Source organism: Ceratotherium simum, chromosome 22, assembly GCF_057802395.1.
Source record: "Ceratotherium simum simum isolate JZ-2026a chromosome 22, ASM5780239v1, whole genome shotgun sequence".
NCBI classification, from domain to species: domain Eukaryota; kingdom Metazoa; phylum Chordata; class Mammalia; order Perissodactyla; family Rhinocerotidae; genus Ceratotherium; species Ceratotherium simum.
Window position 1 is genome coordinate 7,107,554 of NC_141921.1, and position 26,749 is coordinate 7,134,302.

A 26,749-nucleotide genomic window follows, 5' to 3' on the forward strand; every position below is an offset into this window, starting at 1 on the left:
AAATGCCTGCAGTGACTTATGTCCTAGTTACCTGAAGAGCTAGGTCAGTTTTGCAATAAGAGATCCCAAGCTTGCATCAGTTGGTTGCATAATCCCTGAGTGGAAGAATTGCGCTTGCAAGGAAAAATAAGGTCCAGAGCTCTCCTGCAGCAGGAAGAGGCATTCTTGCAAGGCATGAGACCATGCATCACCGCAGAAACAGGTTTGCCAGGTCTCCTGGAGACCCGAGCGGGAACCTAAGAATGAAATCCGGTTGTCTTAAGTCGTTTTTATTTGCAGAGGGATGAGGGAGACCCGAGACCAATGGGCAACCTGGCCACTGTTAGGAGCGGATGACTTCACCAATCAATAATTTGCGTCGTGAATATTAAGTGCAGTGGTTCTTGGGGGGAGGGGCTAGCCTGCTGGCTGACGCAACCAGCAACGGTTCTCCCGAGCCACCTTCCCACCCGCTACTATCTCGGCCCACTTTTTCCCTCTCGGTCCTCAAACCGAACATCCAGAATCCAGGGTAAGCTCCTCGCGCTCGGGAGCAACTCCCGCCCCCCTCTACGTGATCTGCACCTTTAAACTCACTCCCTCCCAGACCGGACCCCGGAGGCACCACCCACATCCGTCTAACATCACTTCCTTCAGGGTTAGGGGGGGAAAAAAAATCTGGGAACAGGAGGGATTGGGCTGAGCTAGCCTCACTTGGGGAACCGCGCGGACCTTCTGCTGGGACTCCGGCCCCGCGTCTGCTTAGCCCAGTGGCCCCGCGCATCTACCACCATGGAGCTGCGGACTCGTCTCGGGGCCACCTGTTTGCTGGGCTTCAGTTTCCTGCTCCTTATCACCTCTTCTGATGGACATATTGGGCTTGGAAAGGGTCAGACCGCGTTCTTATCTTCATCTTTACTTATTCCTATACTCAGTCAGTATAACCCTCTTGTGCTAACACAATCCCCCTCTCGTTCTCTTTCTTAGGCCACGCCAGATTTCTTTTTATCCTCCTCAACTGCTCCCGGAGCTTGAGGAAAATTTCTCGGGGTAGGGAGTAGCGGGTCTGGGGAATATTGAGATGGGCAAGTTGTACTTCAGGCCGCCCTAATCTTGGTTTGGAGTAAGGAATGACCCTTAAATTAGGAAAAGCATGTTTAAGAACGCAGCATAGTGCCTAGCACTTGGTAGGGCCTCAGGAACTGTCACCTTCCCTCCTGGGAGAAATAGGGCCTTTGGGGACCTGCATATGCAGAGACCCTTGCCCTGGGTCTGAAGATTCCCCTCCTCACATCTTCCCTGAAGAGCTAGGTTACTGCCTGCTCCTTGCCCTGGTGGGAATAGCACCTGCATCCCAGGGAGGTGTGACTGGTGCTTAAGGAAGGGCCAGATTAAGGGTAGAAGGTCTGATGCTAGAGGGTCACCAACCATTTGTCCTTGGTGTGGTTAAGTCAGTGTGTCTGTCTGAAGAAACTGATTTTTTTTTAGTGAGGGGACAGTGGATATGAATGGAGGATAGGAGGTATGACCCCCTTCTCCATCCCATTACCTACATCTTCATTTGAACTCAGGTTTTATGCTTTCCTAGGTGGGTCAGTGGTAGCATGGTTTCCGCTTCTCTTCCATTTCTTGTACTGACCTTACTGTATGGAATGATTCTGCTGCAGTTCTTGTGTTTAATTTTGTTTTCTCTTATTCTCCATATTTGCACATTTATTGGTGGGTGATGAGACTGAGTGGACATTCAGTGTGCCTGAATGCAGTCACTCCTCCATTCAGTAAATAATTTTTGATCACCTACCATATTCCAGGCACTGTCCTGGGCACTAGGGATATAGCAGTGGACAGGACAGACAAGGTTCCTGCTCTCATGGAGCTTATATTCAAGTCAGAGAGACAGAGCAGACACGTAAACAAATTAATAAACTAGACAGTTTCAGCTAGGGAGAAGTGCTGGAAAGAAAATGAAAGTGTGATGGAGTAGAAAGGCTGGGGAGGATGAGAGAGCTGGCATTTCCTGAGCTAGGAAGGTCAGGAAAGTCGTCTCTGAAAAGGTGGTATGTGGGTTTCCATCTCAGAGATGAAACTGCGTGATGAATTCTACTACGCCAGAATGTTTTAAATACTGACAATCCCATTTTAAAGCAGATTATTGTATATTTAGCATAAAATTATAAGTGCCGAGGGAGATAGGAGAGTATTGTGTTGGGACTGTTGGTTTAGATCTGAGTTTTAATTTATTCTACCACTGACTAGTTGTGAGGTCTGGGGCAAGTTGCTTAACTTCTCAAACCTCAGTTCCTCATCTGTAAAATGGGCATAATAATAACTACCTCAGACACTCAACAAGTTATTTACTCTGTTCCAGTCACTGTGTTAGGTGGAGGCAATACCTTAGAGTCACGTATTCAGTATCTTTATTCTTTGTTAGACATTAGGCTCTATGTAGTTGTTCCAGTTACCATTGCTGCGTAATAAACCACCCCAAAATTTAGTGACATAGAGAAATCATAATTTTATTATGCTTACAATTCTCTGGGTCAGGAAATCAAACAAGACACAGTGGGGAAGGTGTATCTCTTGGTTCCATGGTGTCTGGGGCTTCAATTGAGCTTCTTACTTCTCCACGTGGTCTTTGTTCATGGGCTAGTGTGAACTTCCTCACAGTGTGCAAGCTGGATTCCAAGAGCGAGTGCCCTGAGAGAACAAGGTGGAAACGTGTAGAATTTTTATCATCTAGTTTTAAAAGTCACATAGGGGGCCGGCCCCGTGGCGTAGCGGTTAAGTGCGCGTGCTCCGCTGCTGGCAGCCTGGGTTCGGATCCCGGGCGCGCACCGAAGCACCACTTGTCAGGCCATGCTGTGGCGGTGTCCCATATAAAGTGGAGGAAGATGGGCACAGATGTTAGCCCAGGGCCAGTCTTCCCCAGCAAAAAGAGGAGGATTGGCATGGATGTTAGCTCAGGGCTGATCTTCCTCACAATAAATTAATAAATGTTAAAAAAAAAAAGTCACATAGCATCACTTCCACTGTACTCTGTATGTGCATGTTCAAGGGAAAGGAACGTTAATTATCCAACCCCCGCCCCCAGCCCCCTACCATTGGAGGAGTGTTGAGGTCACATTGTAAGAAGAGCATGTGAGATGGGAGATACTGTTGCAGTCATCTTTGGAAAGTATAGTTGGCCCCAGTGAGCCAGAGCCATTTCTGTCTTATTGTTTAGGAATGTTTGTTGAAAGAAGAAATGAATGGTACACATGATCATTGTGATTCCTATCTTTTTTCAGTTTGTAGTCTGAAGACTGTCAAGACAAGTAAGCAGGCAATTGCATGACAATGTGATATGTATTGGGAGCGGGGAAATACCAGGAAACTGTAGGAGCACGTAGGAGGGCAACTTGAGGCAGGGGAGCTGTGTTGTGAGGATTAAATGAGAAAACAGGGGCCTGCCCGGTGGCTTAGCGGTTAAGTGCGTGCGCTCCGCTACTGGCGGCCCGGGTTCGGATCCCGGGCGCCCACGAACGCACTACTTCTCCAGCCATGCTGAGGCTGCATCCCACGTACAGCAACTAGAAGGATGTGCAACTATGACATACAACTATCTACTGGGGGGCTTTGGGGAAAAAAAGGAGGAGGATTGGCAATAGATGTTAGCTCAGAGCCGGTCTTCCTCAGCAAAAAAAGAGGAGGATTAGCACGGATATTAGCTCAGGGCTGATCTCCCTCACAAAAAAAAAAAAAAAAAGAGAAAACAAAAGGCACCTAATATTGTGTCATAAACTTAGAAAGTATTTAGTTAATGTTTTATTATTATGTCCTCCCGAGGAAGAATATTTAGTTGTTCCTGGAAGGAATTAATAATATGTGAAACTTTTGTTTTTTGTATCTCTTGGGTATGGATTCTTGAGAAGTAGATTATAGCCCACCCACCCACCTCCCAAAAAAGTGCTGCCTGAAGCAGTGGTTCCTGAAAATCTTGGTGAGGAAGATTTCTTCCCAGATGTTTAAGTAGCTCTGGCTCTTTCCAGAAGATGACCGGGTGGTTTGCAGGGAGAAGAGACTGAATGACTCTACGTTTTCATTAAGAAGAGGAAGTACAGTGGTGTGGTGTGAGCACTCAGTAGGCATCAGGAGGCCTAGGTTTTAATTCTGGTCAGACCATATATCCAGCTCTAGTCTACCCTGGGAACCATTTATTAAATGAGAGAGTTGGACTAGAAATGATTCCTTAGAGTCTTTCTAACTCGAACATTCTAGAGTTCTAAAATAATCTTGTTCTCTGTGTGCTTAAAATTTGGAATATATCAGGGCCGGCCCTGTGGCTTGGTGGTTAAGTGTGCGCGCTGCGATGCTGGCGGCCCGGGTTCGGATCCCGGGTGCGCATCGAGGCACCACTTCTCCGTTCGTCCTGAGGCCGAGTCCCACATGCAGCAACTAGAAGGATGTGCAGCTACGACACACAACTATCCACTGGGGCTTTGGGGGGAAAAAATAAAATAAATAAAATCTTTAAAAAAAAAAAAAAAAAAAAATTTGGAATATATCACCTATGGGGAGAAATGTAATGACTAACATCTACTGTACATTTACTCTATTCCAGGCACTGTTCTGTGCATTTTTCATGTATTGACTGGTTTAATCCTCATAATAACCCTCTGAGATAAATAATATTTTTATCATCATCCCTATTTCACAGATGAAGAACCTAAAATGGGGCCCAGGAGTCACACAGCTAGTAAGTAGACTGGTTGGGATACAAACCCCAGAGTGAGTGCTCTTAAGCAGTCCACCACTCCTGCCTCTGAGTGCAGAAACTCCTTTGAAGACTTTAAAGGAGAAATGAGAAGGCTGTCCGTGGGGGCGGTTCATATGCTCCCCTATCTGAAACAGAAATGGATGGCTTTGTCAAGTCTCCAGAATGAAAATTTGGCACTGACACATATGGAGTGTCACACTGTGACACACTTTCACACTGTGTCCTGTTCACATTCACAGCAACCCTATGGGATAGATATTTTTGTTAGCTGTGTTTTGCATTTGTGAAAGCGGTAAGTGGCTGAACTAGGATTCCAACCCCTGTCTGTTTGACTGCAGACAGACTTTATTCAGCCACTAGGTTATTCTACCTCACAGGTACAGTGTTCCCTGTTTTAGAGGCTTGGCTGCCAGACACTTGACCTTTTGTTTTGTCAGCTGGGAGGGGGTGGATAATACTTTTCTGGTGCCTTTAGCTTATGCTCATGAAAACAATTTTAGGATGAAGGGCTTGGGAATTCTGATGTAAATGCTGTGTTTAGAAATGGTCACTTTCCTTTTTTTTTCTTTTCCCCTTTTATTTATTGTTTTGGGGAAAGAGCTGTTGAGGTGGGATCCTTCAGCTCACTTGCAGATAACTGGCATAAATTAAGTGGCTGTGCATTGACACTTTAGGAAATTGGACTGTCTTCAGATGTTCCACGTTGGCCTGGGTATGAGTGTTATTTTATTTTATTTATTTTTATTTATTTATTTTTTTGTGAGGAAGATCAGCCCTGAGCTAACATCTGATGCCAATCCTCCTCTCTTTTTGCTGAGGAAGATTGGCCTTGGGCTAACATCCTGCCCATCTTCCTCTATTTTATATGGGACGCTGCCACAGCATGGCTTGACAAGCGGTGCGTCAGTGCACACCTGGGATCTGAACCTGTGAACCCCGGGCCACTGAAGCGGAGCGCCCACACAACTGCTGCGCCACCCGGCCTGCCCAAGAGTAGGTGATTTTAGTAACAAGGTAAACACTGTACCCTTTTTTTTTTTGAGGAAGATTGGCCCTGTGCTAACATCTGTTGCCAATCTTCCTCTTTTTTTTTTTTTCTTTTTTCTCCACAAAGCCCCAGTACGTAGTTGTGTGTGATAGTTGTAGAGTTGTGGTTCTTCTGTATGGGATGCCACCTGAGCATGGCTTGATGAGCGGTGAGTAGGTCTGCGCCCAGGATCCAAACCGGCAAACCCCGGGCTGCCAAAGTGGAACGTGCGAACTTAACCGCTGCGCCACTGGGCCGGCCCCTACAGTCTGTTTTCAGCACAGAAGCCAGAGCAAGCCCGGTTAAAACGTAAATCACATCATGTTACTACTCGACTCAAAACCCTCTGGGAGCTTAGTAAGAGCCAGAGTCTTGACAGTGGCCTGCCAGGCGCTGCATTGTCTGCTCCTCACTTCCCTTTTTGTCTTTACCTCCTGCTTTGAAGGACAGCATTATGTAGTGCTTAAAAGCAAGGAGTCCAGGCCAGCCCTGGGGCGTACTGGTTAAGTCCAGCACGCTCTGCTTCATCTGCCCGGGTTCGCAGGTTTGGATCCTGGCGCGGACGTACACTACTCGTCAAGCCATGCTGTGGTGGCAACCCACATACAAAACAGATGTTAGCTCAGAGCGAATCTTCCTCATGGAAAAAAAAAAAAGGCAAGGATTCTGGACCCTGACTGCCTAGGTTCAGATCCTAGCTCTGATACTCACCCAGCTGTGTGAACTTGGGAAAGTTACTTAAACTTTGTGCCTCAGTTTTCTCATCTGTAAAATGGGATTAATAAGAGTACCTACCTCTAGAGTTATTATGAGGATCAGTATTTGTAAAGTACTTAGAATAGTGCCTGGCAGATTATATTAATAGCAAATACTTTAGCAATTCTCCAGACCCAGACACTGTTCTAAGCTCTTTAATGTACTCATTTATTTAATCCTCACAGCAACCCTATGAGGTAGGTGATATTGTCATCCTTCTTTACAGCTGAGGAAACTGAGGTTAAATAACTTGCCCAAAGTCATACAGCTAGTAAGCTACAGAACTAGGATTCAAACCCAGGGAGCCTAGGTCCAGAGTCCATGCTCTTAACCACTACATAGTACTGCTCAATTAATATTTATTTATTGAAATAATAATGAGTGGTGAATACCTGATGGTGGAAAAATATCTCAGTTTATCTGAAAATGTCTATTTTTCTCTTCTTCTTGAAAGATAGTTTTGCAAGGCACATAATTCTGGGTTTAGAGATGTTTTCTTTCAGCATTTTGAAGCTGATATTCTGCTGTCTTCTGATTTTTACTTTGTTCCTGTCAGTCTAATTACTGATCTTTTTTTTTGTTTTGTGAGGAAGATTAGCCTTGAGCTAATATCTGTTACCAATCCCCCTCTTTTTTGCTGAGGAAGATTGGCCCTGGGCTAACATCCGTGCCCATCTTCCTCTACTTTATATGGGACGCCGCCACAGCATGGCTTGACAAGCGGTGCGTCAGTCTGCACCCGGGATCTGAACCAGCGAACCCCGGGCCACTGCAGCGGAGCGTGAACATTTAACCGCTGCGCCACCTGGCTGGCCCCAAATTACTGATCTTTTATAGGAAATATGTCATTTCTCTTTGAAATGCTGTTAAGATCTTAATATTTTTGTTGTTCTGCAGTTTCACCACAATTTGTGTGTGTATTTTGTTTTGTAATTTGTCCCAGTTCTTATACATTGTGCTTCTTACACCTGCAGATTCATGTTTTATCTCAGTTCTTGAAAATTCTCAGCCATTATCTCTTTTTTTTCTTTTTAAATAGTGCGAATGTATTTTAAATAGGTAATATTTTAACATGGTTTAATACTTTAAATGGTATGTTTTTCCTTCCACTGTTGTTCCCCAGTCACCCAGGGCACCACCCCAGTGATGTTATCTCTTCAAATATGTCGTTTTCCTTCATCTTTTCATTCTGAGATTCCGATATTACATATGCTAGTCTTTCTTAATCTACTCTATATCACTTGGCCTCTCATTTGCATTTTCTATCTCCTTATCTCTCTGTGCTGCATTCTGGGTAACTTCTGATCTCTCTCTTCACTTGTCTCTTTTTTTTTTTTTTTTTACATTTTTTGTGAGGAAGATCAGCCCTGAGCTAACATCCATGCTAATCCTCCTCTTTTTGCTGAGGAAGACTGGCTCTGAGCTAACATCTATTGCCAATCCTCCTCCTTTTTTCTCCCCAAAGCCCCAGTAGATAGTTGTATGTCATAGCTGCACATCATTCTAGTTGCTGTACATGGGACACGGCCTCAGCATGGCCGGAGAAGCGGTGCGTCAGTGCACGCCCGGATCCGAACCCGGGCCGCCAGCAGCGGAGCAGGCGCACTTAACCGCTAAGCCACGGGCCAGCCCTCTCTTCACTTGTCTCTAATTTGCTATTTTAACCTATCCATTGAATTTCTGTGTGTGTGTGTGTGTGTGTGTGTGTGTGTGTGAGGAAGATCAGCCCTGAGCTAACATGCATGCTAATCCTCCTCTTTTTGCTCAGGAAGACTGGCTGTGAGCTAAGATCTATTGCCAATCCTCCTCCTTTTTTTCCCCCCCGCCCAAAGCCCCAGTAGATAGTTGTATGTCATAGTTGCACATCCTTCTAGTTGCTGTATGTGGGACGCGGCCTCAGCATGGCCTGACAAGTGGTGCGTTGGTGAGCGCCTGGGATCCGAACCCCAGGCCGCCAGCAGTGGAGTGCGTGCACTTAACTGCTAAGCCATGGGGCCGGCCTGACTTTTTTTTTAATTGAGTTTGTTTTTTGAGCAATTTAAGGTCTATAGAAAAACTGAGCAGAAAATACAGAGTTTCCATGTAAGCCCTCACTCTTTCACCTCCCCCACTCGCACTCTCCCCTATTATTAACATCTTTCATTAGTGTGGTACTTTTGTTACAATTGATGAGCCAGTATTGATACATTATTGTTAACTAAAGTCCATGGTTTACATTAGGGTTCACTCTTTGTGCTATACATTCTCTGGGTTTTAACAAATGTGTAATGACATATGTATTACTGTGTTAGGGCTGCTATAACAGATACCACAGACTCGGTTAAACAACAGAAGTTTATTTTCTCACAATTCTGGAGGCTGGAACTTCAAGGTCAAGTGGTTGGCAGGGTTGGTTTCTTCTTGTAGATGGCTGTCTTCTTTCTGTGTCTTCACATGGTCTTCTCTCTATATGTGTCTCTTTTTATAAGGACACCAGTCATATTGGATTAGGGCCCACCTAATGACCTCATTTTAACTTAATTACCTCTTTAAAGACTCTGTCTCCAAATGAAGTCACATTCTGAGGTATTGAGGGTTAGGACTTGAACATATGAATTTGGTGTAGGGGACATAATTTAGTAACAACATATGTCCACCTTTACAGAATCATACAGAATAGTTTCACTGCTATAAAAATTCTGTGTTCCACCTATTCATCCCTCCCTCCTCCGTGGACTTTTGGCAGCCACTGATTTTTTTACTATCTCCATGGTTTGCCTTTTCCAGAATGTTGTTATATAGTTGGAACCATATATTGAATATATAGCCTTTTCAGATTGGCATCTTTCACTTAGCAATATGCGTTTAAGTTTCCTCCATGTCTTTTTGTGGCTTAATAGCTATTTCTTTTTATCACTGAATATCCATTGATTTTGTATTTCAACAATTATGTTTTTAATTTCTAAAAGGTCTATTTGGGGCCTTTACAGATTTGCCTATTTCTTTTGTTGTTGTTGCATGCCCATTTTTGTGGTCCCACATGTTATTTCTTTAAACGTTCATACATGGTTATTTTTGTATCCTGTGGCTGATAATTCTAATATCTGAAGTCCTTAGGGGTCTAAATCTATTTGTTGCTTCCGCTGACTCTTACTTGTGGTGACTTGTTTTCTTATGTGTTTGGAGATCTATGATTGTGAGTTCATAATGGTTGTTCATCATTGGCTCTCCTGGAGGCCTAAAACGAGGAATGCTTTCCTCTAGGAAGGTTTAGCATTTGATTCATCTGGAAACCAGGGGGGTACTACTGACCTGGGATCATTCTAATCTCCCTTGATGGTGGGTTAATATGGAATCTCAGGTTCATCTCCTCCATTTTGCCACATCATATTGGACATTTGCTTTCAGGTCAGCCTTAACTTTTGTTTGTTGCCCAGTGTTCCTCATCTGGTTTTAGCTTACTTTGTGTTTATTACTGTGAGCCAAGTGAGTACATTTTGAAAGTCCATTTTATCTTGGATTTCATCGTTTTGTAGGTGGATATCCCTGCAGACTGTCTAGTCAGTCATCCTGCCAAACCAGGATTCAGTTGCCTAAGTTTAGGTATCGACAGGTAGAATGATGGTGATCACATTAGGCACCTTCCAATTCTCCTGGGCATCCTCCCAATTTCACTTTCACTTAAATCGTTCACTCTTCAGGATTAGACTTTGGGCCCTGGGCAAGTGACACATTTTCTCTTGGCGAGCAGCCCATGCTGTTGGGAATGAAAAGTGATTATAGTTGGTTTGGATACTGCCTCCATGTGCTAATCTGGATGAGCTGTTTATTTCTCTGTGGTAACACTGCTGGAAATTTGAATTTATTTCTGGGAAAGAAAGTCCTGGAAGATAGCATAGCATCTGAAAATTATATAATTGAAGGTTAAATCCCAACTTGGCCATTTACCAGCTATGTGACCTGGTACAGGTCTTTAAGCCTCAGAAGTCTCAACTGTAAAGAATAACAAAAGCTGCTATTTACTGATCATTTATAATATACTAAGCACTGTGCTAAGTTATATGTATATATTATTTAATATTCAGTAACAATCTTATGAGATGTAGCCATTATTATGCCTATTTTAATGATGAGAAAATGAAATAATAGAGAGGTTAAATAAAAGAGGGTTATTGTTAAGGCCAAATTTAAATGAGATAGTGTGTGTGGTACACCGGGCACGTATAAGGTGGTCAATAAATAACAGCTAGCATTATTAAAATCAGTAGCATTTTCCAGATATAAAATTAAGTAATTTATGTGATATAGGCTAAATAAGATTCATTTACTCAATAAATATTCTATGGAGCACTTACTATGGCCACATGTAGTGCTAAATGCTAGGGAAACAGGAGAGAATAAGACAGATATTGTCCCAGCCCTAAGGGATGTCCCTTTAGCTTGAGGGAGACAGACAAACATTTACAGTTCAGCCTGGAAAGTGCTGTGATGGGGCAAGAATAGGGTGCTTTGGGAGTCAGGGAAGATTTACCAGAAGAAATATCCTCTAGGTTTATACCTGAAAAATGAATTGGAGGTGAGAGTAGAAGGAAAGGCAGAGGAAGCAGTGATTATGAAGACTGGAGGGAAAAGAGTGCATGCTGCGTTTAAGGAAATGAAAGTCTTTTTTTTTATTGAGGTCATAATAGTTTATAACATTGTGAAATTTCATTTGTACATTATTATTTGTCAGTCACCATATATATGTGCCCCTTTACCTTATGCCCACCCCCCAACCCCCTTCCCCTCTGATAAACGCTAGTCTGTTCTATTTGTCCATGTGTTTATCTTCCACATATGAGTGAAATCATACAGTGTTTGTCTTTCTGTCTAGCTTATTTCGCTTAACATAGTACCCTCAAGGTCCATCCATGTCATTGCAAATGGGACAATTTTGTCTTTTTTTTATGGCTGAGTAGTATTCCATTGTATATGTATACCAGATCTTCTTTATCCAATCATCAGTCGATGGGCACTTGGGTTACTTCCACGTCTTGGCTATTGTGAATAATGCTGCAGTGAATGTAGGGGTACATAAGTCTCTTTGAGTTGTTGATTTCTAGTTCTTTGGATAAATATCCAGTAGTGGGATAACTGGGTCGTATGGTATTTCTATTTTTAATTTTTTTGAGAAATCTTCATACTGCTTTCCATAGTGGCTGCACCAGTTTGCATTCCCACTAGCAGTGTGTGAGGGTTCCCTTTCCTCCACATCCTCTTCAACATTTGTTATTTTTTGTCTTGGTAATTATAGCCATTCTAACAGGTGTAAGGTGATATCTCATTGTAGTTTTGATTTGCATTTCCCTAATGATTAGTGATGTTGAACATCTTTTCATGTACCTGTTGGCCATCTGTATATCTTCTTTGGAAAAATGTCTGTTCATATCCTCTGCCCATTTTTTGATCGGGTTGTTTTTTTGTTGTTGAGTTATATGAATTCTTTATATATTTTGGAGATTAACCCCTTGTTGGATATATGATTTGCAAATATTTTCTCCCAGTTGGTGGGTTGTCTTTTAAGGAAATGAAAGTAGTTTTGTATGTAGGATTCTAGGAAAAGTGTGAAAAGTGAGCCTGGAGAGGTGGGCAGGTGCCATATTCTGAAAGCCTTTGTAAGCCCAACTACAAGAGTTGGACCTCTCTTTTTAGGGCATTGGAAAGCCTCTGAAAGGATTTTACCCAGCAGAGATGTGATTTTTAAAGATCACTCTGGTTGAAGTGTGGGGAAGAATAGCGTTAAATACATTATCTCATTTAATCCTCACACCAACACTTAGAGGTGGATATTATTATCTCGATTTTGCAGAGAAGAAATTGGGACTTGGAGGGCTTAATTTATTCGTAAAATTCACACATTTAATGGGAAGTGGAGTCATGCACTCATGTCTTTCTGACTCTAAAGTTATATTGCTATATTGTCTCCAAATAGTAATGATTTGTTATGACCTGTTTTATTTTTACTCTATGGAAAATTCTATTCATTCTTATAGCATTATTTGCATACTTGTGTTAGTTTAGAAAGCATTTCACAACCGTTTAATTTAATCTCCTTAAAAACTATGAATTAGGCCATGTTATTTTCATTTTACAGGAATGAAAACTGAGGCGTGAGGTATGGGACTGTCCATGGTTCCATACATCTAGAAAGTGGTGGAGCTGGGACTCGCACACCATGCTCTTGACAGAGGAAAGCCTTTTTTATGGGTATCTTGTGAACATGCCACACTTTTTTTGTGGGTCTTGGCTGTTTGTGCATGTGTGAGTGTTTATAAGGCTCTTTCCTTCCAGGTTTTGGAGATCACATTCATTGGAGGACACTGGAAGATGGGAAGAAAGAAGCAGCTGCCAGGTACAAGATATGGTTTTAGGTTATGTACAATGGTAAAACACTTTCCAGCCATCAACTTAGCATTTCAGGTAAGGGTTATGCCAAGGCAGGGCAAGAAGTGAGTAGTTGCCTGACAACAACAACCATAATACTAGCTAACATTTATTAAGTGCTTACTATGCACCAGACATTGAATTATGTGAAGTAACTTGCCCCAGATTGCCCAGCTATAAAGTGGTGGAGCAAAGATTTGGACCCAGGCACTCTGGCTTCAGAGCCTGCACTCAACCAGTAAACCATACTGCCAAACAGTCTCAAGTTGAATAGTCTCAAGTTCCATGTAGGTTTAGTCTATGCACAGACAATTGATACAAAGGAGGAGAAAAGGCAGAGCAGGAGAGGGAAGGCTCAACATTGACCTAAGTGCTTTACATGCATTAATTTATTTAATTCTCACAACCTATGCTGTTGTTTCAGCCTATAAAATAAGAACTGTTGTTATTATTTTACAGGAGAGGAAATTGAGATACAGAATGTTTAAATAGGGCCGGCCCAGTGGCATGGTGTTTGGGTTCGTGTGTTCTGCTTCGGTGGCCCGGGGTTCCCTGGTTCAGATCCTGGGTATGGACCTACTCACCACTCAGCAAACCACGCTGAGGCGGCATCCCACATAGAGGAGCTGCCACTCTACAACTATGATACACAACTATGTACTGGGGCTTTAGGAAGGAAAAAAAAAAGAATGTTTAAATAACTCGACAGTAGTTTACATAGCTAGTAAGTGGTAGAGCCAAGTCTTGAATGTTCTCTACTATCTGTACTGGAGAGATACAAAGACCTGATTTATGTGCACCTACTTTATACACCCCCATACTTGCACAGAAACACTCACACTTTTGCACCTACCAAACTATAGTGCTTGCTTTAGCTAGAACAGATCCTACAGCTTCATGGCTCTGAGCCTCACACCTTCTGCAGGAGTAGGGTTGCCTGATTTAGCAAATAAAAATAAGGATGCCCAGTTAAATTTGAATTTCAGGTAAACATAAGTAATTTTAAATATATCCCATGCAATATTTGAGACATACTTATATTAAAAACTATTTTTTGTTGTTTACCTGAAATTCAAATTTAACTAGACATGTTTTTGTTTTTGTTTTGAGGAAGATTAGCCCTAAGCTAACATCCGTTGCCATTCCTCCTCTTTTTTGCTGAGGAAGATCAGCCCTGGGCTAACATCAGTGCCCATCTTCCTCTACTTTATATGGGATGCTGCCACAGCATGGCTTGACAAGCAGTGGGTAGGTGTGTTGGTCCACGCCACTCTGAACCTGGGGACCCCTAGCAGCCAAAGCGGAGCCTGCCAACTTAAGGGCTATGTCGTCAGCAGGCACCTAGACATCTTATATCTTATCTGGCAAACTTACCCAGGAGAAAAATTCCTGTTAGTTTTTCAGGTTCTAAATCAAATGACTATTCTTAGATAAAGTCTTCAGCGATTTTTCTGGGCAGTTTGTTTTTCTCTTCTGTACTTTTACAACATAATCTACATCTATGCATTAGAGTATATATTATTCTGCTTGTAGGTGCGTAACTCTTCCCACTCGACCCTTGATCTCCTTTGGGGGAACTGTTTTATGTTCATCTGTAAATCCCCAACTGTGAAAATGCTGAATGATTGAAATAGTTATTGAAGAAACAGTTACGGAGAGTCACTGGGTGTAAGGAATGAAGGAGAACTAGCATTTGTGAATTGCCTTCTATATGCTAAATTTATAGCACCGATTGTTTTGCAATATTTAATGCTCATTAAGGCCCCATTATAAATGGATGGGCATAGTCTTTGGCCGAAAGGAAATCACCTTCTCCTGAGACCTTTAACATTTGACATAAGTAACTGATGCCATCCTAGTCTCCATCTCCTTTCTTAAAGGGCAGGACCTTGGTCTAATTAGCGTAGAACTCCTGTTTCCATAGCAACAAGAGGTCCTTGACGAGTCAAGGGAGGCAGGAAGTGCAGTTTGCATTTCCGGTTCGCGTCGGAGACGGCGACAACCCGGAAGTTGACGCGGCGCGGTTGCACATGGCCGCGCCGGAAGAGTATGCCGCTGGTGGTGTTCTGCGGCCTGCCGTACAGCGGCAAGAGCCGGCGCGCGGAAGAGCTTCGCGGGGCCCTAGCGGCCGAGGGCCGCACGGTGTACGTGGTGGACGACGCGGCGGTGCTGGGCGCGGAGGACGCGACAGTGTACGGCGATGCGGCCCGTGAGAAGGCGCTGCGCGGGGCCCTGCGAGCCGCGGTGGAGCGGCGCCTCAGTCGCCACGATGTGGTCATCCTCGACTCGCTTAACTACATCAAGGGCTTCCGCTACGAGCTCTACTGCCTGGCGCGGGCGGCGCGTACCCCGCTCTGCCTGGTCTACTGCGTACGGCCGGGCGGTGTGAGCGGGGGCCCTCGGGTGGCGGGCGGAGAGAACCCGAGCCGGAACGTCAGTGTGAGTTGGAGGCCGCACGCTGAGGAGGGAGGGAGACCTCTGGCGGCAGGCGCTGGTGTCCTCAGGGAGCCGCAGGCTGTGCAGTCGGTGGTAAATGGGAGAGGCCAGGAGGATGTACCTAAGGAACTGGAGCAGGAGGAAACCAGGGCGCCTGATCTTCCAGCTCTCGTGACTCCAGAATTCGAGAAATCTGCAAAACATGTGTCCAGTGCCTTTTACCCTCCCGAACTGCTGGAGGCCCTAATGCTGCGTTTCGAGGCTCCAGACTCTCGGAACCGCTGGGACCGGCCCTTATTCACCTTGATGGGCTTAGAGGAGCCATTGCCCCTGGCAGAGATCCGGACTGCCCTGTTTGAGAACCGGGCTCCCCCACCCCATCAGTCCACACAGTCCCAGCCCCTTGCCTCCGGCAGCTTTCTGCACCAGTTGGATCAGGTCACGAGCCAGGTGTTGGCGGGACTGATGGAAGCTCAGAAGAACGCAGTCCCCGGAGACTTGCTTAAACTTCCTGGCACTACGGAGCACCTGCGGTTTACCCGGCCGTTGACCATGGCAGAACTGAGTCGCCTCCGTCGCCAGTTTATTTCCTACACCAAAATGCATCCCAACAATGAGAACCTGCCTCAACTGGCCAACATGTTTCTGCAGTATCTGAGCCAGAGCCTGCACTAACCAGAGAGGGCAGAGGGAAGACCATGGCTCCTTATCTAACTCCACTGCACTCTTTCCCTAGGAAGAATAATCTGAAGGTCTGCAGAGCATATTGATGTGTGGTACTAGAGCTGTTGTGACTGATTCACTCACGCTTTCCTGAATGCCTCTGTGCCAGGCCTTGAGTTTACAGCATAAATTTGAAACTAGAGAGAATGGAGAACTAGCTCAGAGGATGGTGGCAAATTTCTCCAGAGGACAGAGTTCAGGTGGACAGGACTTGCTTAGATTGTGTTCTACTTGAGATAGTGCACAGCGTTGATTTTCCGCATCTAAACTGTGGGAGAACAGACTGGGTGGATGAATTGTTTTAAAACAATTGTGAAGAGTAACTGTCCATATCTGCACTGGCCCTTCTTTCATACCACAGTTTTTTGAGTACTGTGCCTACTTTTTGCTGATCTCTGTCCTGGGGACTGGGGTCACAGATAAATCCACTGGTTTCTGTCCTTGGGAAGCTTTGGTTCTAGTGGAAGTGAAAGACATAACTACTAGATTATTTCATCCAATAAAGTCTTTTAAAAGAATGTCTGCTGAAATGTCTTTTACATAATGTAACAATGTTCTTCATATAATTTACTCAATGTAACATTTTAGATACACATGTATCACTGTTATGCCATTGACTGAAATAGTTTGATAGTGAGAGACTAGATGTTTTGGTCTAGCCTAGAGTGGTTATGACAACTTCCATAACTTCTGCTTCCTTCTGTATTTCAAGACAAATATCAATTTAAGCTTGTCTGTCATTCCTTCATTGATTTCATTAAGTGAATGGTAGGTACCCACCATACCAGCACTTGTGATTTTCAAAGATGAATTAGATACAGTCTTTGCCCTTGAGAAATTAATAGTTGGATGAGAAATACAGACAAGTACACAGATGTTGCCAGGATGAAGAGGGCTGGTGTTTAGAGGATGATGACAATGCTTTGGGAGCCCAGAGGAGGAAAGGAGTAACTAGCTGTTGGAGAAGGTGGTTTGGGGAAGGCTTCACAGAGGAGTTAACATTTGAACTGTCACTCTAGAACGAGGTTTCAGCAAAGGGCCAAATAGTACATATTTTAGACTTTGTGGGCCATAGGGTCTCTGTTGCAGCTTGTCAACTTTGCCGTTGTAGCACAAAAGCAGCCATAGACAGTGTACAAATGAGTGTGAATGTGTTGTAATAAAACTATGTACACTGAAATGAGAATTACATTTAATTTCAACATCACAAGGTACTATTCTTTAGAGGTACTTATTCTTTTTCAGTCATTTAAAAATATAAAAAAGATTCTGTATCTTACAGCCCTACAGAAGCAGGCAATGGGCTAGATCAGGCCTGCAGAATGTAGTTTGTTGACCTCTGCTCTAGAAGGATCAATAGGAGTTTGGTTGGGATAAAGGAGGGAGCAAGACATTCTAAATTGCTCTGTAAGTTCGTGGAGCTCTTAAAAGGATGGGCTGCCTTGACTGGTGATGTATTTCTTGCTCATCAGGCAATCTGGACCACCTTTTGTTTCTGATATACAAGAGAGGATTCCTGCATAAGATGGAGATTTGGTCTAGGCAACCTCTAAGGCCTTTTCCAACCTTCATTCTCTTATTCTAAATTAGTTGATTATTGGTTGAGTTGGGTTTAAACCCGTGAATTCTGGATTGCTATTCTAAATTGAAGTAAACTGTAATGGTCAGAAAGAGCATTGGTTTTGGAGTCAGACTTATGAGTTAGCTAGTAAGTGGCAGAACCTAAAATCTAGGTTGGCAAATTGGCATTTGAACCTTGAGAGCTTAAGAGCTTCATCTAGCCAAGACTGGTTCAGATAGATTATATTGCTAATTATTTTTAAAAAGAAAAAGCTTTTTCCTACCTGATTCTAAAAATTACATGTAATTGTAGGAAAATTGGAAAATACAGAAAAAGTATAATAAAATCCACAATCTCATTATCCAAAGAAAACTGCTATTATGTTTTGGTACGTTTCCTTTTAGGCTCTTTTCTCTGTTTATATTTGTATAATTAAAAGCAAACTAGATAATTTATATTCTAGTTTTTAATTTAACGTTATAACAATGAAAAATTTTATTAATTTTTTAAATGGTTATATAACCACAACATTTAGAAATACTGTAATTTGATGTTTTCTTCTATTCTGCAATATTTTGTCCCTACCTTTAAAGCCCAAATATGAAGAATTTACAGGACTATCAGAATTTACCAATAATTTTTTAAAGCCAAATATGAAGAATTTACAGGACTATCAGAATTTACCAATAATTTTGTTATAATAATCTACTATTACTCAATTATTGTCTTAAAATTTTCCCAGTTGTAATCACACTACATGAATATCTCTGTACATTAATCTTTGTCTTCATAAGTTGGTCATTTTATTAGGATGGATTTCAAGAAGTGGAATTACTAGATTATAATTTCTTTGTTTTGTTTTTAAGTGGATTGCCCCTGATGGTGATTATCCATAAGTCCTGGTGTGGAGCTTGCAAAGGTAAATGCAAATGATCAAACCTCAGATGTGTTCTCAAATATTAACACTTAACATTTGAAAAATATTAGCACTGACTTTGGCCCAGCACTGGTGACTGTTTTAAGGAATACCAAAGAAATATATGACATAGATTCCCTACCCTCATGAAATTTGCAGTTACATTTGCAAGAGGTTGGAGGGTGAGGCAATTAAGATATGTAGACTATGGGATTAAGTGCTACAATAGTCGTATGGGCAGTAAATATTAGAAGAAGCTGAAATGTGCAGAGAGAGACATGAGAAGTGGTTAATGAAGTCTTTCTGGAGGAACTAAATTAAAACCCAAGATTATCTTACTTGGTAGCATGTATTCTTGCTATACCACCTTGCCACTCCCCAGTCAGATTTTTTCTTTTGTTTGGTATGCTACACTTAATAAAATCCTAGTTGGAAAAAAGAGTATAAAATTAATGTAAATAGTGTAATAATATATATACATTAGTGATAGAGTATTGTTACTCTATTGTCTATTTCTTCAATAGAAGTTATTGAAATGTGTAAAAAAGCAAATAGTAATAATTTTTTCTTTTGTATGCCATTATCCATATTTTATAAATGAGGTAAAAGCTTCAGAGAAATGAAGTCAGTCATTCAAGGTCACATAGCTATGCAAGTAAGTGGCAGAAGCAGGACCAGAATTCAAGTGTCTTGATTTTTGGTTCTTAAGATTAAAAAAAAAAAAAAAAAGGAAAAAGAAAGGTCAGTTACATGAATCAACTCAGCAAATTACAGTTTGGATATGACAATGATGTTTTCTTCTATTCCAAAATCTTTTTCCCTCCTAGCTTTAAAGCCCAAATTTGCAGAGTCTACAGAAATTTCAGAACTTTCCCATAATTTTGTTATGGTAAATCTTGAGGTAAGACTTCCAGAGTTTCTCCTTTCTGCTATGATTTTAAGTCTTTACTATTTTAGAATTAGCATCATTAATGGTATAAAATCTTATTCAGCAGAGCTGGCTACTTGTATGTATGTGTTTTTCTCTTGACCTCTTAATACTAAGGCTTGCGTCAGATATGGTAGAAAGCCATCCAGCCTCCACTGGTGGGAGGAAGTAGGAGAGGAGACATTGGATAAGATGACAAGATTTTAAGGTCCTTTCATTTTTAGTCTATGATTATGACATGTTTTACATCTTTGTATAGCTGAACTAAAGGTATAGTCACACTTGCAGGCCACAACTCCCTGCAAAATATGATTCAGTTGAAAACCTACGTTGTGCTTATATGTACAACGTTCCTGTTTCTTCATTAGATATTCTTTATGTACTTCACATAGACCAGAGGTCTCAGAATCCCAAGTCAGGATACCAGGTCTTTGAGTTAGAAGGGATTTTTAGGCTATTGGCACTATCCTCATTTTACAGAAAATGCATCTTAGGCCTGAAGGAGTTAGGTGATTTAGTCAACATCATAGAGCTTAATAAGTGATAAGAATAGGTACTATGACCTAGCTGTGCTGCCTCTTCAGATGTGGGATGCTCGGATGCTCTATGATGATACTTCTAGCCCTATGTTTCTGTAAAATAGTCCATCCGCTTAACCACTCAACCACCTTGTCACATTAAGTTTCTGTAAAATAACATTTACTTAAACATAGGCTGGGACTCTTCTGCACACGTTAACAGTTAATGTTGAGGCAGTTAAGGGATTGCTTATATAGCTAGTGGATAGCCTGAATACTAATACACCTCACTCAAGGCAAAGTTATATTAACTGTTTGAAGAAATGACCCCATTGAACTTCTGAAATGGAGACGACACCATAAATGACAAAATTACTGTTGATTCCTATGCATATGACTTCCTCACCACTTTCTATGGTAAGTTAGAATCACCACTGACAGGAAACAGAAATGTCTTAATGAGGTTCTCCAACTTTGGAGATTTCTTACAAAGAAAGCTAATTGTGTGGTTGTGTCTCCTGGGAGGACTATAGCTCCACAATTGTAGCTCAGATATCAGTCTTGTTAATTCATGCATTCAAGAAATACTATGTGCAAGTTGGTAATGTAGGTATTGGGAATCAACAATAAACAAAACAGACAAAATTCCCTGCCCTCATTGAAGTTACATATGGGGAATTGAATATGGGGAGACAGACAAATAAGTAAGTAAAATAAAATATGACTGACAATAAATGACTGAACAAGACATGAAGTTAGAGAAGTGCCATGTAGGGCCTCGTAGGTCACTGCAAGGACTTGGGGTTTTATCCTATGAGAGAGGAAGCCACTGAAAGGTTTTGAGGAGAGAGGGAACATGATCTGACTTGAGGTTTACACTTAATAGGATGAAGAGGAGCCCAAGGATGAAGATTTCAGCCCTGATGGGGGTTATATTCCACGAATCCTTTTCCTGGGTAAGGCGAAAGATCTTGATCTGTGGATCCATGATGTGGAAGGAGAGAGAAATGAATCAAGGCACTGACTTCACCTAGTGAAATTATACTGGGATGGCTAAAAACAAAAACCAGTTTTAAGAGAGAGTGGGGGAGTTCTGAATGCCAGAATGTCAAGTCTGAAGGAAAACTTTTCCCATTAACTAACTGTTTTTGTGAGCAATGACAGAGTATTGACCATCCATTTATTCATTCAGCAATCATTTGTGCATCTGGCATGTGTCAAGGACTGGTGCTAGACACTACAGGCACAGAGATAAGCCACAATTCCCACCCTTGACCCCACAGTGCAGCTGAGGCAATGGAATACTATAACCGGACAAATGTCTTTCCACAAACAATTTTATAAAAGATATTTAATGACCACCTAATATTTGCTCACCATCCTGCTAGAATCTGTGGGAGATACAAATAAAAATATAGTATCCCAGGGCCGGTCCCGTGGCTTAGTGGTTAAGTGCGCGTCCTCCGCTACTGGCGGCCCGGGTTCGGATCCTGGGCGCGCACCAACGCACCACTTCTCCGGCCATGCTGAGGCCGCGTCCCACATACAGCAACTAGAAGGATGTGCAGCTATGACATACAACTATCTACTGGGGCTTTGGGGAAAAAAATAAATAAAAAACAATTAAAAAAAAATATATATATAGTATCCCACATCACCAAACAGAAAAGGAGCATGCCAGGGAGAGGGAACAATATATGCCAAAGCATGGAGTAGGGGTTATGTTAAGGGAACTTCAAGGAATTTATTGACTGGAACATGAAACACAAGGAGTAAGGTGGTGAGAGATGGACAGGTCTCATTTCCCAGAAGCCCTAGTGTACCATATGATGTTTGAAGTACCTCTCTGTTGTGATTATTGCAACCCCTGTGCCATTTTGTCTATAATAGATCCCAGTGGCAAAGTGCGTCCTGAAATCATCAACGAAAATGGAAACCCCAGCTACAAGTATTTCTACATCAGTGCTGAGCAAGGTATGGTTATGTTGAGAGAGAGGAGGGAGGGTTGCTACTAGACTTAACTAGGATGAACCCATGCACAGTCTATGATGGGGAACTCAATTCAGCATGTTAGTTGAGCATCTCCTGCATGAGTAGCTTTTGGCTAGATCTTGTGTAGAATGTAGGAGAAAGATAAGACTGAGCCCCTTCCCTAGCTACTTAGAATCCAATTGAGAGCTAACTGACCCACAGGAAACTCTGAAGAACTGAATCTCCCAAAGACAATCACTTGCCCATGGTCTCATAGTTACTAAGTTACAGAGTCAAGATTTTAGTCCAGAACTTAATTTTTTCCCCTGCACTAATGCTACTCTTCTTGTAAGAATGCAAAGGAAAGGGAATGCCAGCTGTTAGCTGATCAAGTCTAAAAGGTTTTATAGATAGTAAACTTGAACTGGACCTAGAAGGATAAGAATTTGTCTCTATGGACAGGTATGAGGAGGACATTTCAGGCTACGGAAGCAAGCGGGGTGGGTGTAGCCCAACATGGAGAGTCCGTAAGGCTTGCTAGAGAAGCTGATGATGGGATGGAATCCTGAAGAATGAGACTTAGCCAGCAGAAGAACATGAAAAGCATGTTCCAGGCAGAGAGAGCAGCATCAGCACAATCAGGTGAAGGAAGGTTGAAATCACAAGGCAGTCATGCTTTCTGTTCTCTAATCCTGGAGCATAGTCATTCTAGAAGCAGGGTTTGGAATTCATGCCATGTACTGTCACTGTTTTCCTTCCACAGTTCCCCCTGCCATCTTTAAAAGGGGGTTGTTTGCGAAGTTGCCATGTGTCCCCCATTGCCATGCTGCTAGGTTGTTGATCACTTTATCTTTTGAGTCCTTGGAACTCTTATTTCTCAGAATAGGGGGAGAAAAGAGATCTAGAGAGGTGATCCTCTCTTTCCCATGGGTAAGGAGAATGTCTTCTTCCTTACCAAAATGCAGATCACTGGAGGTTGGTATTAGAGGGAAATTTTCCACATGGAGAAGGGCAGCTGGACTTTAGGTCCCCAACTCTTGACCTTTGAGATTCACCGTCCCTTTAGAACTTCATCCAGGTTACCACTGCCATCTCCACCTTGGCATCCTCCTTTAACACATTAGTCCAAATGTAGACACAAGACCCTTGCCTGAATCCCCTGTGGCTCAGCTGACTTGAAACTGGAACATTCAAACCTGGCTTTACAAAAGGCTTAGGCAAAACAAAAGGGAAATAACAAACTATACTGCCTGGCTCTTATGAGGTTATAGGCTTGCTTTCTGAGATTCTCAGACTCTGGCTTAACCTAACTCCTGGCCTGCCATTGTACAGGGAGTCTGTACCAAAACAGCTGCCCTCCTTGAAGGGATGCCCTGAGATAAACAAGTTTCATCTCCCGTCTACCTAGGGCCTTCCTTCTAGGTTTCTCTTTTGCCTGAGAACTTGGCTTCTTCCATGTATAGTTGATACTAGAAATGACCACCTCCTTCAGTGAAGACCATCCCGCCTCCCAGCACATGCACACACTCACATATCGGTGTAACCTGTAACCTCCACAGGAAATGAAATAAATGCAACATTCACCCAAAAGATGTGATGGGGATGGTAGGAAGGTGTTTGTTGCTCCCTTAGTGTCAAGTGAACATCTATAGTCTATGACAGCGGTTCAACTCTAATCCCGGAGGGTAAGCCAAAGTAACTACTAACGTTTTTGTAGGACTTCCTAGTTCATAAAGCACTTTTATTACCCATTCTCCATTTAATTTTTATAACAATCCTGTGTGATGTAAGTGGCATTATCTCGTTTTGTAGACGAGGAAACAAATTCAAAGAGGTAAGTGACTTTCCAGGGCTAAAATCTAGAATTAGACCTTGAGTCCAGATCCTGTGCTCCTCTTATATTTCTCCTAAAACATAAAAATCCTATATTGGATGTCAAATGTCAAATACTAAAGACCTACTTTATATTTTTTCCCCCCAACTTTTATTTCACAGTTGTTCAGGGGATGAAGGAAGCTCAGGAAAGGCTGACGGGTGATGCCTTCAGGGAGAAACATCTTGAAGATGAGTTGTAACATGAATGTATCCCTTCTTTCATCAAAGTTAGTGTTTTGAAAGAAAAGCAGCAGGGGAGGGAATATTAAGGAATCGCTGTGAACAATAAACCTACCAGGAGACCCTGCTCCTGCCCTCATGGGAAGGAGCTCTCTCACTGTGGAAGAGTTTTGCTAGCAGAAGCTGGTCCATGTTTGTGGATCCAGCAGAGGGTGGCAGACTTCCTTCTCCTGCCCCCTCTCACCTGAACATCTGTTTGTCATTGAATGTAAAGAGTAACACCTTTTGACACAAAACTTGAGCCATTTGGAAGTTTACTCCGCATACTTAAGTATTTGAATCTTTTTCCATTTCCTCCCGCTGTACTCACCTTGGTGAAAGGAGACCAGTGGCATTTTTTCTACAATGTTAAAAAAATTGCAGAAAATCAGTAATTCTACCCCCACCAAGGACACTAGCTTGTTTCTTCTCTTTTTCTCCTGGGAATAATCTTGGGCTTCTTCCTGAATCCCTGCAGCTTCCCTTCTCTTCTCCTGCTTGGGCTTCCCTGTTTTCATGATGCGTGTGCAGGAATGACTGTGTGCTTGACTCAGCCCCAGCTGGAAGCATGCTTTCCCTGTTACTGTTGGAGAAACTTAAAACCTTCAAGCCCTAGGTGGAGCCATTTTTGTTAAGTTGTCAACTGTATTTTTGTACTGCGGTTAACAAAAAAAGAAAATATTAATTTTCCCATTGAACTTTAATAAAACTTTAAAAGAAAATGTGTTGTGATGGCCTTTTTGTTATTGGAGGGGTGGAGGTCACTTCAGGAAGAAAACTAACCTTGAGGGCCTAATCTAGGACTCTCCCCGCTCCTGTGTGACCCACATTCAAATGGGCATCAGAGTTCACCTCTTATACTTTTTATTTTATTTTATTTTATTTTTGCTGAGGAAGACTGGCCCTGGGCTAACATCCGTGCCCATCTTCCTCCACTTTATATGGGACGCCGCCACAGCATGGCTTGCTAAGCAGTGCCTTGGTGCGCGCCCAGGATCCGAACCGGCGAACCCCGGGCCGCCGCAGCGGAGTGCGCACACTTAACCTCTTGCGCCACCGGGCTGGCCCCTCTTCTACTTTTTAAATACCTGAATTCCCTCCCTCCGCACTGTCACTGTTTTAGCACAGGGCAGACCTTCTCTATTTCCTAGACTATTTATTGCGATGGCCTTGTAACTTGCCTACTTGCCTCCAGTATTCTCTCCTACAATCAGTCCATCCTCCTGGCTTCCCTCAGTGATCTTTCCAAACGCAAATGTGACCATGTCACCCCCCTGCTTGAAACCTGTCCCGCCACCTTCAAAGTAATAGTATTAACATTAGGAAATATTTGAGCCTCAGTGTGTGCCAGGCACTCTTCTAAGTGCTTTTTGTGTGTTATCCCATTTCTTTTGCCTTTAGTCCCAACGGCCGTGTGAGAAAGGTAGTATTATAATCCCCATTTCATAGAAGAAGATTTGAAGCATATGAGGAAACCAAGGCACAGGATAAAGTCAAGATCTTTACCATGGTTTTTTAAGGAGCTGCCTACTTCTTCAACCTCATTTGTTCCCATTCATGTCTTTGCATTTTGTGTTGTGATGACACCAAATTGCTTCAAGTTACCCCTCACAACATGCTCTTTTATGCTTTAGTGTGTTTGGCTTGCTTCCTCTGCCTAAAACATCTTTTGTTTTTACTCATTCTTCACATTTTGACCCACCTCTTCTAGAAACTTTACTGACTTTTCTCCTAAGGATAAAATGCCCCTCTCCCCCAATACACCTATCTTGACCCCACACCACATTATATTCTAGTTGACCTGTTTGCATATCTGTGGCTGTCATCGGGCGGCCATACTCTAGGGCAGAGGCTATTCCTCAGTCCTGTGTACCAAGGTCTTAAAACAATGTACTTTCAAGTGAATTGCCAAGCTCTATGGTAGGTTCTTTTCATTCTCTTTAAGTCCCATCAATGGTCCTATGGGATAGGTATTATTAGCCTTATTTTATGGAAAAGGAAACTTTGGAGAGGGAAGTAGCTTGCCCTCAGTTTCTGGACTAAGTAAATACTGGAGTCTGAACACCCCAATCTTACTCCAAATTCATGCTTTTCCCACCATACATTACGTTACCTCCTTTATGTTTCAAGGTGTGACTCAACAGTAATTTTCAATCTGTGGTACATAAAGACTTTACAAGAGATACATGAGCACAGAAACTTTAGTGAATTTATATCTAGATCTTCATTTTCGCAAAAGTGATTTCCCAGGATTCCTCAAAAAATTAAACATAAAATTACCATATGATCCAGCAATTCCACTTCTGGGTATATACTCAAAAGAATTGAATGCAGGGACTCGAATAGATATTTGCACATCCATGATCTTAGTGGCATTTTTCACAAGAGCCAAAAGGTGGAAGCAACTCAGGTGTCCATTGATGGATGAATGGATAAACAAACTGTGGTGTATACATACAATGGAATGTTATTCACGCTTAAAAAGGAAGGAAATTGCTACAAAATGGATGAACCTTGAAGACATTATGCTAAGTGAAATAAGCCAGTTACAAGGTGACAAATATTGTATGATTCCACTTATATGAGGTACCAGTCAAATTCATAGAGATAAAATAGAATGGTGCGGGGCCTGCCCCATGGCTTAGCAGTTAAGTGCGCGCGCTCTGCTGCTGGCGGCCCGGG

At 42.5% G+C, this 26,749-nt stretch overlaps 2 protein-coding genes across 3 annotated transcripts; both read left to right on the forward strand.

Annotated features, from left to right (window-relative positions):
• The first annotated feature begins 638 nt into the window (after positions 1 to 638).
• Positions 639 to 24,789, forward strand: TXNDC12 (thioredoxin domain containing 12). Its single transcript, XM_004438551.3, has 7 exons — positions 639 to 868; positions 12,828 to 12,888; positions 18,507 to 18,559; positions 19,384 to 19,457; positions 20,889 to 20,958; positions 21,893 to 21,976; positions 23,969 to 24,789. The coding sequence occupies exons 1-7, from the start codon at positions 772 to 774 to the stop codon at positions 24,046 to 24,048; spliced, it is 519 nt and encodes a 172-aa protein (XP_004438608.1). The 5' UTR covers positions 639 to 771; the 3' UTR covers positions 24,049 to 24,789.
• KTI12 (KTI12 chromatin associated homolog) lies at positions 12,871 to 16,597 on the forward strand. Of its 2 annotated transcripts, none has more exons than XM_004438550.3 (2): positions 12,871 to 12,956; positions 14,801 to 16,597. In XM_004438550.3, the coding sequence occupies exon 2, from the start codon at positions 14,970 to 14,972 to the stop codon at positions 16,029 to 16,031; it is 1,062 nt and encodes a 353-aa protein (XP_004438607.1). In that variant the 5' UTR covers positions 12,871 to 12,956; positions 14,801 to 14,969; the 3' UTR covers positions 16,032 to 16,597. The 2 variants fall into 2 exon arrangements, with proteins under 2 accessions (XP_004438607.1, XP_087302073.1); XM_087445947.1 differs by having other exon boundaries at positions 12,897 to 12,956; positions 14,845 to 16,597.
• Positions 24,790 to 26,749: the final 1,960 nt, after the last annotated feature.

Bases quoted from the DNA above. Each gene is read 5' to 3' on its own strand.
- KTI12 (XM_004438550.3), top strand. From the start codon at position 14,970: ATGCCGCTGGTGGTGTTCTGCGGCCTGCCGTACAGCGGCAAGAGCCGG.
- TXNDC12 (XM_004438551.3), top strand. From the start codon at position 772: ATGGAGCTGCGGACTCGTCTCGGGGCCACCTGTTTGCTGGGCTTCAGT. The intron at 18,560-19,383 runs GTAAATGCAAAT...TTTCCCTCCTAG, and splicing joins CTGGTGTGGAGCTTGCAAAG to CTTTAAAGCCCAAATTTGCA. The intron at 19,458-20,888 runs GTAAGACTTCCA...TACACTTAATAG, and splicing joins TTGTTATGGTAAATCTTGAG to GATGAAGAGGAGCCCAAGGA.